Below are 12,480 nucleotides of genomic sequence, written 5' to 3' on the forward strand. Positions count from 1 at the left end.
GAAACAACAAGCTGGTGCAAAAGGAACAAGGACGCTAAGAGGAATCTTTAAAAAAAACTACAGAATGGAAGAAAGAGATGGGGAGATACGGTAGCGAAACAAATTTGGGAAAGTTAAAAATTCTTTCAAGGCGTGCTAATTGCGCTTATGTGCATGTGTGTGTATGTGTGTCTATTTGTCCGTGAGAAAGGAAAGGAGAAGAGCATCTTTTGTTTTGGAAGCGTCTGTGGGATGGTATTGGTTCCACCCATCCTAGCAGCCTGAGCAAGCGTTCAACACAAGTGAATCACAGCAGCAGCAGCAGCAGCAATAGAGGAATTTTCATCGAGCGTTGACCTTACCCTTCTATCTACTAGCAAGCAGCGAGCGTACACACGAAACTAACTGAGAATGTTCGCCGACCAGTGAAGGCTATCACAACTACCATTAAACTCGTCTCCTAACTATAATCCAGCTTAGAGTTTTTGGATGCGACAAAAACGGGATTTCTCACAACGCATCACACGTACACGCATAGCCAGACACATATACACGTGAGCGCGGTGAATTATCCACCTTATCCGAGTCGTCCAGTCCCGGCATATCTTCAAAGAGCATCGTCCTTGAGGCAATGGCTACACAGGAGCGTATTAGTAAAATTCGCCATAAATACTGTGTCGATGAATAATCTGCGGAATTTATAGCGTTTTTTTTTGCTTGAAATCTATAATTAAGCGTGGATGTTCTTGCGATAAACAACAGCATTTGTGGCTCCAGATCGTATCACCGACTGCCAAAGTTCGTAAACGCATCCTGTGTGTTGCTACAATCGCATAACCACGTAGATTTAGCTCCTACGCGAATCAGTCCTTTCGCCAGACGAAACAGAATCGAGCATGATTGTTATCATCGATCTTTAGATGCATGTAGAATCCAGTGTACGTTAAGCATCTAGGACTGAAACTTGCACCAGGCTTATTGGCCTTGGGGAAACGTTGATTTAATTTTGTCCCTGAAGAAAATTGCAAGCGTACAGTGATTGACTCTTCCACGCGCAATCTTATCAGCTTTTATCGGTATATCGTTAAATTGCGAAGCCTCGTGACCAAATATAAAAGGAACCCCGGTGAAACACCATTATATATATTTGTATTTTACTATTGATCAACGTACGATATTTGTGCTCACATAAATCTATATTGAAATATATAGTGTACGTGCACACGAGAAATTCTAGATAGTAATTAAAATTTTGTTTAATTGTAAGAAGTACGATTTTCAATAGATATATACAGTAAATATATCATTATTTGGGTGTTTCAGCCTGTTGCGAAAGTACAATTGCGAATTGCCAATACCGTACGCTAGAGAATAAAATTGTAATCATCCAAAGGGCATATCTCGTTAGATCCTTCGTCCTCCTCTTTTTTGCTGACATATTTTTCCTGATTTTTGTATCGCGTTTTTAATTCATGAATCGTATTTGTACGATATTTGTTTAGCACTGTATGTTAAACGTGTCTCTGTCTCGTGTTTGCTGCAAGTTCGCATGTCGGGTGAACATATACTAAAACCAGCATTGGTAGATATTTTTAGGTACTCAAGAAATACCTGTCGCTACGTTTCATATACTTAGTACAATCCAACGATGGATATGAATCATTAGAATAAAATGCATACGCACACAGCACGCGCGCGCGCGTTTTTTTTATCACTCGTTCATTCTAAGGATTGCAAATGTTGCGATGTATTTAATGAGTATTATTATTTGGATATCTCTTTTGCTCGTTGAGTCGATTTGTTTTGCGTTTACGTGGTTGTAAAATTCTGTATATTTTCGGACCAACGTGCCGAGACAAGCAATAGTTAAAGAGAGCAGTGGAGGAAAGGATAGAATGAGAAAGTCGTATAAATCAACTTAATTTTATCTCACGAAATGATCGTTACTTTAAAGGCTTGTCATGTGGATTTCAAATGTTCCCAGCCCAACCGACAAGGTATCAGTGATAATTATCTCTTTAAGTACGGTGAAAGTAAATGGTTAATCAATGAAAATGTCAGAAAATTTACAGTCCAGCGTTGTAACGTCAAAGCCTTTAGCTATTTGTGTTTATTATACTTGATAAGGATGAATGATTGTTAAGCAGAGTGAACAATTAGTTTTCAATTTTAATCGTATAGAGTTGCAGCATACGTTTGTCAAACTTCAATCGACACAATGAATATTTCATTGAGATAGATTAATTATCGAAATCAAAAGTATCGTCTGATGATAAGCATAGGAATGAGCGATCACACATTATGTCCTTGGACCCTTCCAATTTTTACCAATTTTCTCTCTCCCCCTGTTCTTTCATTCCTTTCACGTGTATTCTGTATAAATACCGTCGACGCATTGCGTATGAAAATGAAAAATAAAAAAACGTGATAAAAAGTTGTATATGTATATATATATGTATATGCGTGTGTATATATGTGAAGTTATAAATATATGTATATATATATACATATGTGTGTAAATGTACACATATTTATATACAAACTTATACACACACATATATGTGCTATAAGAAACTCGTGTTTTTCTATGTATTTTTTTTCATAGGTACTACTATTGCTATTATTATTACTATTATCATACTACTATCATTATTACAACTATTTACTACCACTATTATCGCTGCTGCTATCGCCATTATTATGAATATGTTGCACTGTAATAGTCAAACCGTGCGAATGCAACGGTCTACTCAAGATGGAAAAATGTATGTTTTGCGCGAATCGAGAACAATCCGACTGCTCCGAACGCGATTTGCGTCCAATATGCACGATTCGTTTCATTCTATTTATACCACGCGTTCATTTTACATCGAAGAAAGCGCCGAATCGATAGCGTAGAACCAACAATCCCTCTTAACACTAAAGCTACCATTTGCCGGTCAAATTGACCTTTTTAAATGTAAACACGCGTGTATAAAAAATCCTTGGTAGGTTTAGTGTTAAGGAATTATACTTGTAACTCATTAATGACAAAATCTACAATGTGCGAACATCATTGTTTTTATATTTTTCCAGCGTTTCCATCGTATTCCACGCTTTCTTCCCCAGCCGTCTATTTTTTTTATACTTATTATACAATACAAATAAATTTTCCATGTAATGACAAGAGTCTTCCTGGCACAGGGGGTGTCACTAGAACGTGGTGACAGGCGCGGATAGTGAAGAGTCCACGACTGTAGCTCGTTTCTCAGGAAAACTATTGCCATGTAGAAAAGTATGGAAAACGAAACACTGCCAGCAGGAGCGTAAATTCTTGCGTTTTGCGTTAACGACTGAGATGCGTGCAATTGTCGTTTAGATCGGTCGGTTTGATCTCGCTCTATAAATTTAACACACTAAGAGATAAGATTACTAACAAGCCGAATCCCTCTCGAGATGACCGAAGCTAAAGTTTCAATTTCGGCGTACCGTTATTTTCGTACTTATTCTCCAAGAGTATAAAAGTGTGAAGGAGCCATTATAAATACGGATAAAAAGCAATTGGAAGACTTCTTTTCGTTAAAATTGCCCGAGCTGTGTATTTAACTCCTCAGTTTATGTAAGAGGTGTTTTCTTCTTTTGCCACCTTAAATATTTTAAGATTAGTGTCTCATTATATACTTGTACGCATCGTACCTTACCGACGGGATATTTCAATAATGGTGATTGCTACGAATTGAAAGCAGGAATTAAAGGACTTTGTAGATTGTTAAATCAATCATATTTCTTAAGTATAAATGCCTAAAGTAATGTAGGTACTGAAAAGTATTTACCTTACTTATTGCATTATAAACAGTAGTTAAACATAATAGAGGAATTCCTTGGTTCTCACTTCAACTCGTAACAATAGAATTTTTGAAATAACGTATCCCAAAGCCGAAGAACGATTTTGAGAGATCAAGATATATACGCATTTAAGTTTTCTCGGTACAGTAAAGCGAACTGTCGATTTTCCTAAATTATTAGTTAGTCTAGAATTTAAACGAATGAGAGTGTGTTACGCGTGGAAGTTATCAGGATATCGAAAAGCTTCTACTAACAAGCCGTTTCGCGGCCTAGAATATGTTTAGAAAATGTAAAAGCGAGAAATTCATTTGCTACGAGAAAACTTGCAGAGTTTACTCGTCAAATGTAGGCACAGTGTTATGTGCAACAAATTTTGGCAAATTCTTATCCATAAAAGTTAAAACTCAAATGGTTGATTGGGGCCATCATGCAAGATTGCAAGACGGAACTGTAACCGATGAAACACCGGCTATTCAGGATGTGTCAATTTTAGTGGCTCGTGTTAATTAGCATAAAGACAATTGTGATAGATAACACACTCTATCAACGATTGTACACTGCGGAATTTTCTACGTGACCAGTTCGTAATAGTCAAAAGAAAAAATCCATCTCAACGTCGACAGATGCTAAATTATGTTTTGCTTTGTTTTGGTGTCGATGGCATGTGTAATTGACGTTCGACATATTTTAGTTCGAATTATAGTACTGTCCGGTGGATCGGTGTTTCGTACTTGCTATGTTTCGTCTTTTGGTGTTACGTGATGCTTCTGTTTCCAGTGTATCTATTAAACTGTATCAAGGCGTACGGTTTGCATATGTATATACAATTAGTATGATCTAATAAGCAGGCTAGTTTAATCAAGTGCGATTGAGAGTGAGATAGTTGTACGGGTCGAATGTAAAAACAGAAAGGAGCAAGAGCGTTAGGGCGACAGGAGAGACTACAAGAGTGTGTGTATGCGAGTGTGTAAGGAAAGGAAAGAGAGATAAGGGCTGAAAGTGAGAAAAAGTTTGAATGAGAATATACTAATTGTCAACAAAAGGAAACAGCACTAAAAATCTGTCTTTGTACACTATGCGGAAGGTTGCAAACCTTGGCATTTATGGTGAACAACTTTTGAGTGATTATTGTTCTTTTTGTAGTATTTACGTTGTAGATCGTTGGGGCTTTTTAAGAAAGGTCTGAATGTTGTGCAATAAGCTGATAAAAAAGTTGTAAGTTTGCGATGATTCTTGCCACGTAGAGCGAGACCTCTTACTTCGATCGTTCCCTTGTTCGTATTAAATCTGAGACGAGTAGGACAAATGTCATTTAATACAAACAGAAAAAAGAAGAAAACTATACTGCAAGTTATTATTTCCAATCGGATATATTTATACGACCAAATCACTTCATTCGTGAATCGTTAATTAACTACGTAATACGGACTGCAACAGTGTTCTTGCAAAATGTCGGATAAATTTTGCTGCTTTATTGACCTAATTTTTTATGACACAAAATCTTCTCTCATGACGTATCCTTCGTTCATGAAAAATGACTGTTCACGAGTAAAAATTATGTATAATTTATATTCTTTAGATTTTAATCAAAAATGTTTAGGTTTTTTTCTCCTTTTATTTTTTTTTTCTAACCGACATACAATTCAGATATTGATGTGAAAATGGCAGAAGCGTTTGTCTTAGAATGGAAATGGTGTGACGGGAAAACGACGAAAACCAAGTGTTTTTTTGTTTATCACTTATTTTCGTGGCTTTTCTACCCGCTGTTTATCAAATTATAGTTGAGGTATATGAAAGAAGAAACAAAACATTTTTTTAAATTAAACGAAATCAATGAAAAGGTTGTTTGACATTTTTTAATATCCTTCTATAACCTTAAGTTAGTCTATATTCTTTTCTTGCAGCAACAATTTTGATTGTTTACGTAGCCAAAAAGCCTCCGTCAACAGGTAACATAACTCCATTTATCATAGAGCTGCGATCGCTCAGTAAGTAAACAATAGCATCCACAACTTCGCTGACCTCTGCAATGATAAAACTAATTTAAGCAAGAAGTGAAGATTAGAAAGTTTGTCTTACAACTATCCAGTTTTTATATTTCGAGGAAACAACATTTGATGTTTTAAACGGTTAGTTTGTTTGACTTATATCAAATGTAACTACTTGGTAATAATTTACCGGCAAATCGTCCCAGAGGGATTTTACTGAGCATAGCACTAGCTTTAGCAGGGTCGCTCCAGCCTAGTTTGCCCATTTCAGTCATAACTACAGTTGGATTGATCGAGTTAACTCGAATATTGTGTGGACCAAGTTCAAGAGCCATGTTTCTGAAAGTTTCATTTGGTTTATTTCCTAATTAGTTATTCTTTGACTATAGTAAAAAATGGTTTATACGGTTTATACTTTGTTAACATATCGACAGCAGCCTTGGAGGAACAATAGATGCTATGGTTCAAAATAGCAGCTATTCCAGCTTGGGAAGAAACATTAACGATGCTTCCTCCGACTTTTCTACTGACCAGATTCTCAGCCACAATTTGAGAGACACTGATAACCGCTTTGACATTAATATCGTAAATTTTATCAATCTCTTCCTTGGTCATCTTTAAAAATGGCTTTAATATTGCTACACCGGCATTATTAACCAGCATATCAATCGGTAACACTGATTTTACAGCGTTTATGGCTGCTTCCCAGTCGGAAAGATCAACGCATACTGTTTGAATTCTTGGGTCTTCCGAGTGCAATTTATCCAAGTTCTCTTGAGTTCTTGAAAATCCAATAACCTCCCCGTTGAATTTTGCTAAACGCAGCGCTAAATCTCTTCCGATACCTGAAAAAATATTTTTTCCAATGTCAATTAAAGTTACGTTAAACGTTTTAACTTGTAGCATTTAATTTAAAAATTTTTTTTTTATTTTTTAATCAGAAATATTGAATTATAAATAGAGAATAATAATTATTAATAAGGTATACCTTGTCCAACACCGGTAACCAGTATACGTTTTCCTTTAAAATCAATGTTCATGATGTGTTTTTTTACTTTGCACTAAAGTAGTAACTTAGAGTGAATTGGAAGAAATGATTACTAATGAGCCAATTTAGCTTCGTTTATACTGCTCCTAATATTTCGTAGCTAATGTTTTGCTGTTTCCCCCACTTTCTTTATCCCTTCTCCCTCCATTCTCGTATCTGGAAGCAGAAATATGTGCTCCATGTAGTACTTTCCGATAAGAGGAAAGTAACATTAAAATTCTAAATGCTATATTTTTTAATAACATGCAATATTTTACGCAATGACAAGATCCCCGTTAACTCTTATCACTGTGTGTGTATATATGTATTACGTATGATATACTATATCTATGGTAGCAGTTATTAAAGATTTTACGCGGGATAGTCTTTTCAAATGATTATAATCATAATTTAATAATGAATAGTATATAAAACCATACAGTTTGTTGGTGAAAGAATATCAGCTTGATATTATTACAGTTTAAGTTATAAACAAAGGTATTATACTTTTAATTGAAACTTTTGTTTTGGTAATATATGTATAATATTAAATGGCGTTGCCTACCTGTATAGAAAGAGCTATATAATTCTGTAATAAATGGTTGTAAATTTAACAAAAGGAACCACAGGGTTTTAAAGCATTAAGTTAATAATTATATAACCATGAATGTAAGTAACAATAAATTACTTCGACAGTTATTGTAATCGTTGTAACTGTAATAACAAATCTATTCTGTTCCAGTTTCAGTGTTCACGATTTTCAAAGCGGTATCCTTGTTTGGAGGTTAGTTTGTAATGTACCCTGTTATAATAACTTTTTTAATATAAACATTATAGTACATTGAAATTTAAATGAAACTTTAATTAAAATGGTATTTTTTATATAATTCTTTAAAGAAACAATGTTTATACTTTATAGTCTTTAAAACTCATTTATTATTTCTAGGTTAAATGCCTATTTTGACAGTTATCACTAACATCATATATGAAAGAAATAAGCGAACCTGCCTATAATTAAAAGAATGCACCGAATGAAAGTAGGAATTGTCTTCCGCAGTGGTGGGCTACTCCATCGTGCACTAATATTTTTGTTTAAGTTAGGATGGAGATCCAGGATTCGAGTACCATTAATAATGATTATTCTGTGGATGTTTTTTGACATGGGATATCAATATAGTTTAGTGAATACAGATTAATATTAGGGACCGCATGAACACTATTGCAATGGATATTAAAAAATATACATTTTATTATTTGCTAAATTTATACAGTTAAATATATATTTTATATAGCTATAAAAAATTATAAATTTGAAGACTATGTCTTGTTTTGATGCATAATTAAATCTTATTGACTTGTAGCTAAGAATTACTGTACATATTTTATATATCAATTATCAAATTAAGTTTGAATGAAATCTTATATGCCAAATATATCATTAACGTATCTGTTATTGTCATAAGATCTTTGTTATGAAATGTACAGTACAATTGACTTGACTGATATCTTTATAAAATAAGAAATCTTCAGATTTTTTTACAAGAATGTTAACTATACATAGATATTAGTTTAAAAATATCAAATCTTAATGTAATTCATACTTTTCTTTAATAAATGTTTAATATTGATGAAAGAAAAGGGGTATTGAATTGCATATCATCCCACAGAAATAGAAAAAGCCTAATCAAAAGCTTATTATATTAATTAATATAAAGCTTTTAATTAAGACAACAATAAACCAAGCCTTTAAATTTGCAAATAATTAATTTCCAGTTCCATCACTAAAAATCTCATTATTATATTTGGTTCAATGTTTTTCCAAACTACTCTGTAAAGCAGTATGCAGTATAAACGAGGATAGAATAATTAGTAATATACATCTGATACATAAGCTTGCAATGGTTGCAATAAATATTATAAATTTTATTTAAGGAGAACATTTTTAGCTGAGGGAAAACGAATGGAATTTTTTAAGCAAAACATAAAGTTTATTATCACTTATTGCACTTTTATGCGGGGTCATGCAGCAATGTCTAAGGGACGTAGGAGAGACAAATCCTTTGTAATCCAACTCGTCGGAATCGAAGTGTCGACTTTATGAAGAAAAAGCGGTAGCCATTGTGTACTCATGAAGAAAAATCAGGTGGGGAATGTTTATATAGAGTGAGCTCAGTGCAGCTTCGCTCTTTTAGTCAACATCGGACCCCAATGGAGTTCACAACATTTTCTATTCGTCTAACTACAATTTTTATGTTACTCGTACCAATCAGCACCACACGACTCAAGGATTCGCTTCAAATCTGTAAGTTCAAAAATTGAACTAAACGTACGTTAATTTATTTTACTATGTAATCTATTAATTTTTTATAAACTATTTTTCAGGTGAAAAATCGATTGCCACATTCAATGCATTAAATTATATCGAGAAGAGAACCGAGCAAATGAATTTGGATGTTTCATTTGCCCTTTCATTCGCGGAAGGTAATTAAAATTAAAATAATCCTCCAGCGATTTATAATTTTTACATCAACCGAAATAGCACAAATTTGTAACATTACTTTATTTTTCAAACAGCCAACTTGTTATCAGTTTTGGAAAATAAAAATATTTTACTAATTTCCAAATACCAACGTAAATTTTTAAACAACCTCTACAATTATTGCAAAAAAACGCATGAAAAGTTAAGACAAGTTTTGATTCCTCAACTTGAAGATGTCAATTTACGTAAGTGCAAGTATTATTGAGTCAATTTGTTAATAAAGTTGTTTAATTCCTCTCATTATTTATGGTATTTAATTTTCACTTTTTGCAACTATAGGAACGAGATTTAATAGATATTTTCAATTCTGCTTGACTTGTGGAATGTAATATTGAGTTTTTATTCAGGTTTTCTACATTAACGTCATTTGATTGATTATAAATTTAATAGACGCGTTAAAATTTAGTTGTATCACGCTGCACGTGTTTATTTAAGTCATCATAAAATTGTTGCCTTGAATGGAGCGTACTATTTTGTAAATTAATTAATGGAGTAGATTGCAATCAAAATTGCTCTAACATACAATTATGTTAAATCAATGTGTGATGTATTAATTTTATTTTATGATGAACTAATTAGTACACCAATTCAATTTTAAATATTGTTTCTACTTGAAAATTAGACTGGTAATATTTCTCTTGTAAAAATTAATTTTTCTTATTTTGATATGTAGAATTTATGGGGATAGATAAACCAAGTTTTTGGAAGTGGCCTATAAATTGGAGAGAATTGGGGGATGGTGACTCCTTGAAGCTCACTAATTACATGACTTATGAAGATGTTGTTGAGTTAGCCTGGAAAGGTAGTCCAAACGAGACGCAAAGCAGTGAATGTCTTAGTTCGCTCATTCATGCATATTTAAAGAAAAAAACTAATATACCTCAAAAGTGTGCACAATTTTTGACTTCAAACGAACATGAAGCAAGAGGATATCCTCTCACTCATAGACTTTTGACCTTACAACTGGCAAGAACAGTAAGTGAAGTACAACAGAAGTAAAAAAATTAAAGGGAGACTGAAACAAAATAATCAACATCACAATTTTCTACTTTTATGTACATTAATACAAATTTTTAAATTGTTTATTATGCACTTAGAGTAAATAAGGAAGTTCGTTTTTGTATCTATAAATTTTTAACAAGGCTAATTTATTCTGTTAATACAGTTTAAATAATTTTTGTTATTATTGCTTAAAAATATAAATGAACTTTCTTATTATTTTAAATACATGATAAACGATTGATATAACTTTTAAATTCATATTACACAAAAGTAGAAAATTATAATTCTCATCATATTTTCCTTCACCCTTTAATTTTTTTTCAATAGGAATGACATTAACCCATTAACGTCCAAAATGTCAAAATTTCTTGCACGTTTTCAAAGTGATTTTTTCGTATGTAATTGGCGTTGAAAAAATTCTTGAACCACATATTCTGATGTAAAATTGCATGCTCTTTCAGAATCCGTTCCCAGAATCATGATAAAACTCACAGGAAAAGAGATATGCTCGATTGAAACATAAAAAACACCTAAATTTTCGAAAAAAAAAAATTTTTAGGATTTTTTTTCGAAGTGTTACGGTGAAGATATCACCTTGCGACCGTGATCAAAGGTGATCATGGGAGTTGCAGTTTAACAGGGAATTTTTTTGTTGACCTTGAACCATCGCTTCTTTAGAAAATGGCGGAAAAAACGAATTTTTTTTTTCAATCTTCATCAACTTTTTTCTCGAAATCTATGGTCTTTAGAAAAAAATTCATAAAAACAAAAATGCCTTAGAATCGCTCGAGGAACATTCTCAAATTTTTTCAGAATTTTTTGAGACAATTATTGAAAATTCCATTTCACAAGTTTCCCGGAAAATCAAAAATTGTCTCAAAAAATTCTGAAAAAATTGGAGAATGTTCCTCGAGCGATTCTAAGGCATTTTTGTTTTTATGAATTTTTTTCTAAAGACCATAGATTTCGAGAAAAAAGTTGATGAAGATTGAAAAAAAAAAAATCGTTTTTTCCGCCATTTTGTAAAGAAGCGATGGTTCAAGGTCAGCAAAAAAATTCCCTGTTAAACTTCAACTCCCATGATCACCTTTGATCACGGTCGCAAGGTGATATCTTCACCGTAACACTTCGAAAAAAAATCCTAAAATTTTTTTTGTTCGAAAATTTAGGTGTTTTGTATGTTTCAATCGAGCATATCTCTTTTCCTGTGAGTTTTATCATGATTCTGGTAACGGATTCTGAAAGAGCATGCAATTTTACATCAGAATATGTGGTTCAAGAATTTTTTCAACGCCAATTACATACGAAAAAATCACTTTGAAAACGTGCAAGAAATTTTGACATTTTGGACGTTAATGGGTTAAGAAATAAATAACTATTGTTTGCAGTTAGGATTCAAAGAGGACTTAGTACAGACGTTTGAGAAAACTGCAGAAAAATTGTGCAAGGCAATTCATCAGGATTTGATCGATATTAAAATTACGAATTTTCAGTATAACACCAGAGACTTAGCGATGGAACAGAGTATGTATTTAACAGATTTTTTATTTTGGGAGAAATTTCATATTAACATTTTTTACTTTTTAAAGTTCTGTTATGTGGAATGGAGGGCTTTTTGGAATTCACGAACAAACTCTACGAAGATTTGATTTTAAACTGGCCTCACGAGGAGGGCTGCTTCAGTTCTTTTCAGTAAAGCTTACGATTTTTTAAAATATTTTGCTATAAAAATATATATACTAATTTAACAACATTTGATAAAATTTTACAGTTTTCCATCTCCGTTAAGAAAACGAAGGTCATCCGAAATGACTGACTATGGTTGCGATAACCACGCGACTGGAATGGCTGTTGCAACTCTATCTTTTCTAATTCGTAAGGATGTAGAGGTTTCCTTGAATGATGCATGAGCAGTGAGCAATGGCAAAGAATAAACGTAAATAAAGGCAGAAAATAGTATTTACTCAACAAAATTAATTTTTATGGGTTCTATACTCTTTTTATTTTTCGTTTGCACTCTTTGAACAGTGTATACTTAATTTTATCAACAAGTAAAAACACACGTGGATGATGTCAATAATGATTTATTTGCATTTGAGGAAAATTAATGGAAACGTTTC

General features: G+C 33.0%; 2 protein-coding genes across 4 annotated transcripts; one reads left to right on the plus strand and one right to left on the minus strand.

Annotated features, from left to right (window-relative positions):
- Positions 1–11: 11 nt before the first annotated feature.
- LOC136779062 (L-xylulose reductase) lies at positions 12–7,513 on the minus strand. The gene is made up of 5 exons (XM_066736368.1): positions 7,385–7,513; positions 6,781–6,996; positions 6,208–6,637; positions 5,983–6,131; positions 12–5,828 (listed from the first exon to the last, which is right to left on the minus strand). The coding sequence occupies exons 2-5, from the start codon at positions 6,830–6,832 to the stop codon at positions 5,725–5,727; spliced, it is 735 nt and encodes a 244-aa protein (XP_066592465.1). The 5' UTR covers positions 6,833–6,996; positions 7,385–7,513; the 3' UTR covers positions 12–5,724.
- LOC136779060 (UPF0764 protein C16orf89 homolog) lies at positions 7,048–12,432 on the plus strand. 3 transcript variants are annotated; one of them, XM_066736366.1, is made up of 10 exons: positions 7,048–7,317; positions 7,393–7,488; positions 7,562–7,603; positions 7,766–9,121; positions 9,202–9,300; positions 9,394–9,543; positions 10,032–10,333; positions 11,749–11,884; positions 11,950–12,052; positions 12,132–12,432. In XM_066736366.1, the coding sequence occupies exons 4-10, from the start codon at positions 9,028–9,030 to the stop codon at positions 12,268–12,270; spliced, it is 1,023 nt and encodes a 340-aa protein (XP_066592463.1). In that variant the 5' UTR covers positions 7,048–7,317; positions 7,393–7,488; positions 7,562–7,603; positions 7,766–9,027; the 3' UTR covers positions 12,271–12,432. The 3 variants fall into 3 exon arrangements, with proteins under 3 accessions (XP_066592463.1, XP_066592464.1, XP_066592462.1); XM_066736367.1 differs by having other exon boundaries at positions 7,048–7,488; positions 7,562–7,691; XM_066736365.1 differs by having other exon boundaries at positions 7,048–7,488.
- The last annotated feature ends 48 nt before the right edge of the window (positions 12,433–12,480 follow it).

This window comes from Prorops nasuta, unplaced genomic scaffold (assembly GCF_024137725.1).
Source record: "Prorops nasuta isolate Cenicafe-Biocafe unplaced genomic scaffold, Cenicafe_Pnas_1.2 PNAS00015, whole genome shotgun sequence".
Lineage (NCBI taxonomy): Eukaryota > Metazoa > Arthropoda > Insecta > Hymenoptera > Bethylidae > Prorops > Prorops nasuta.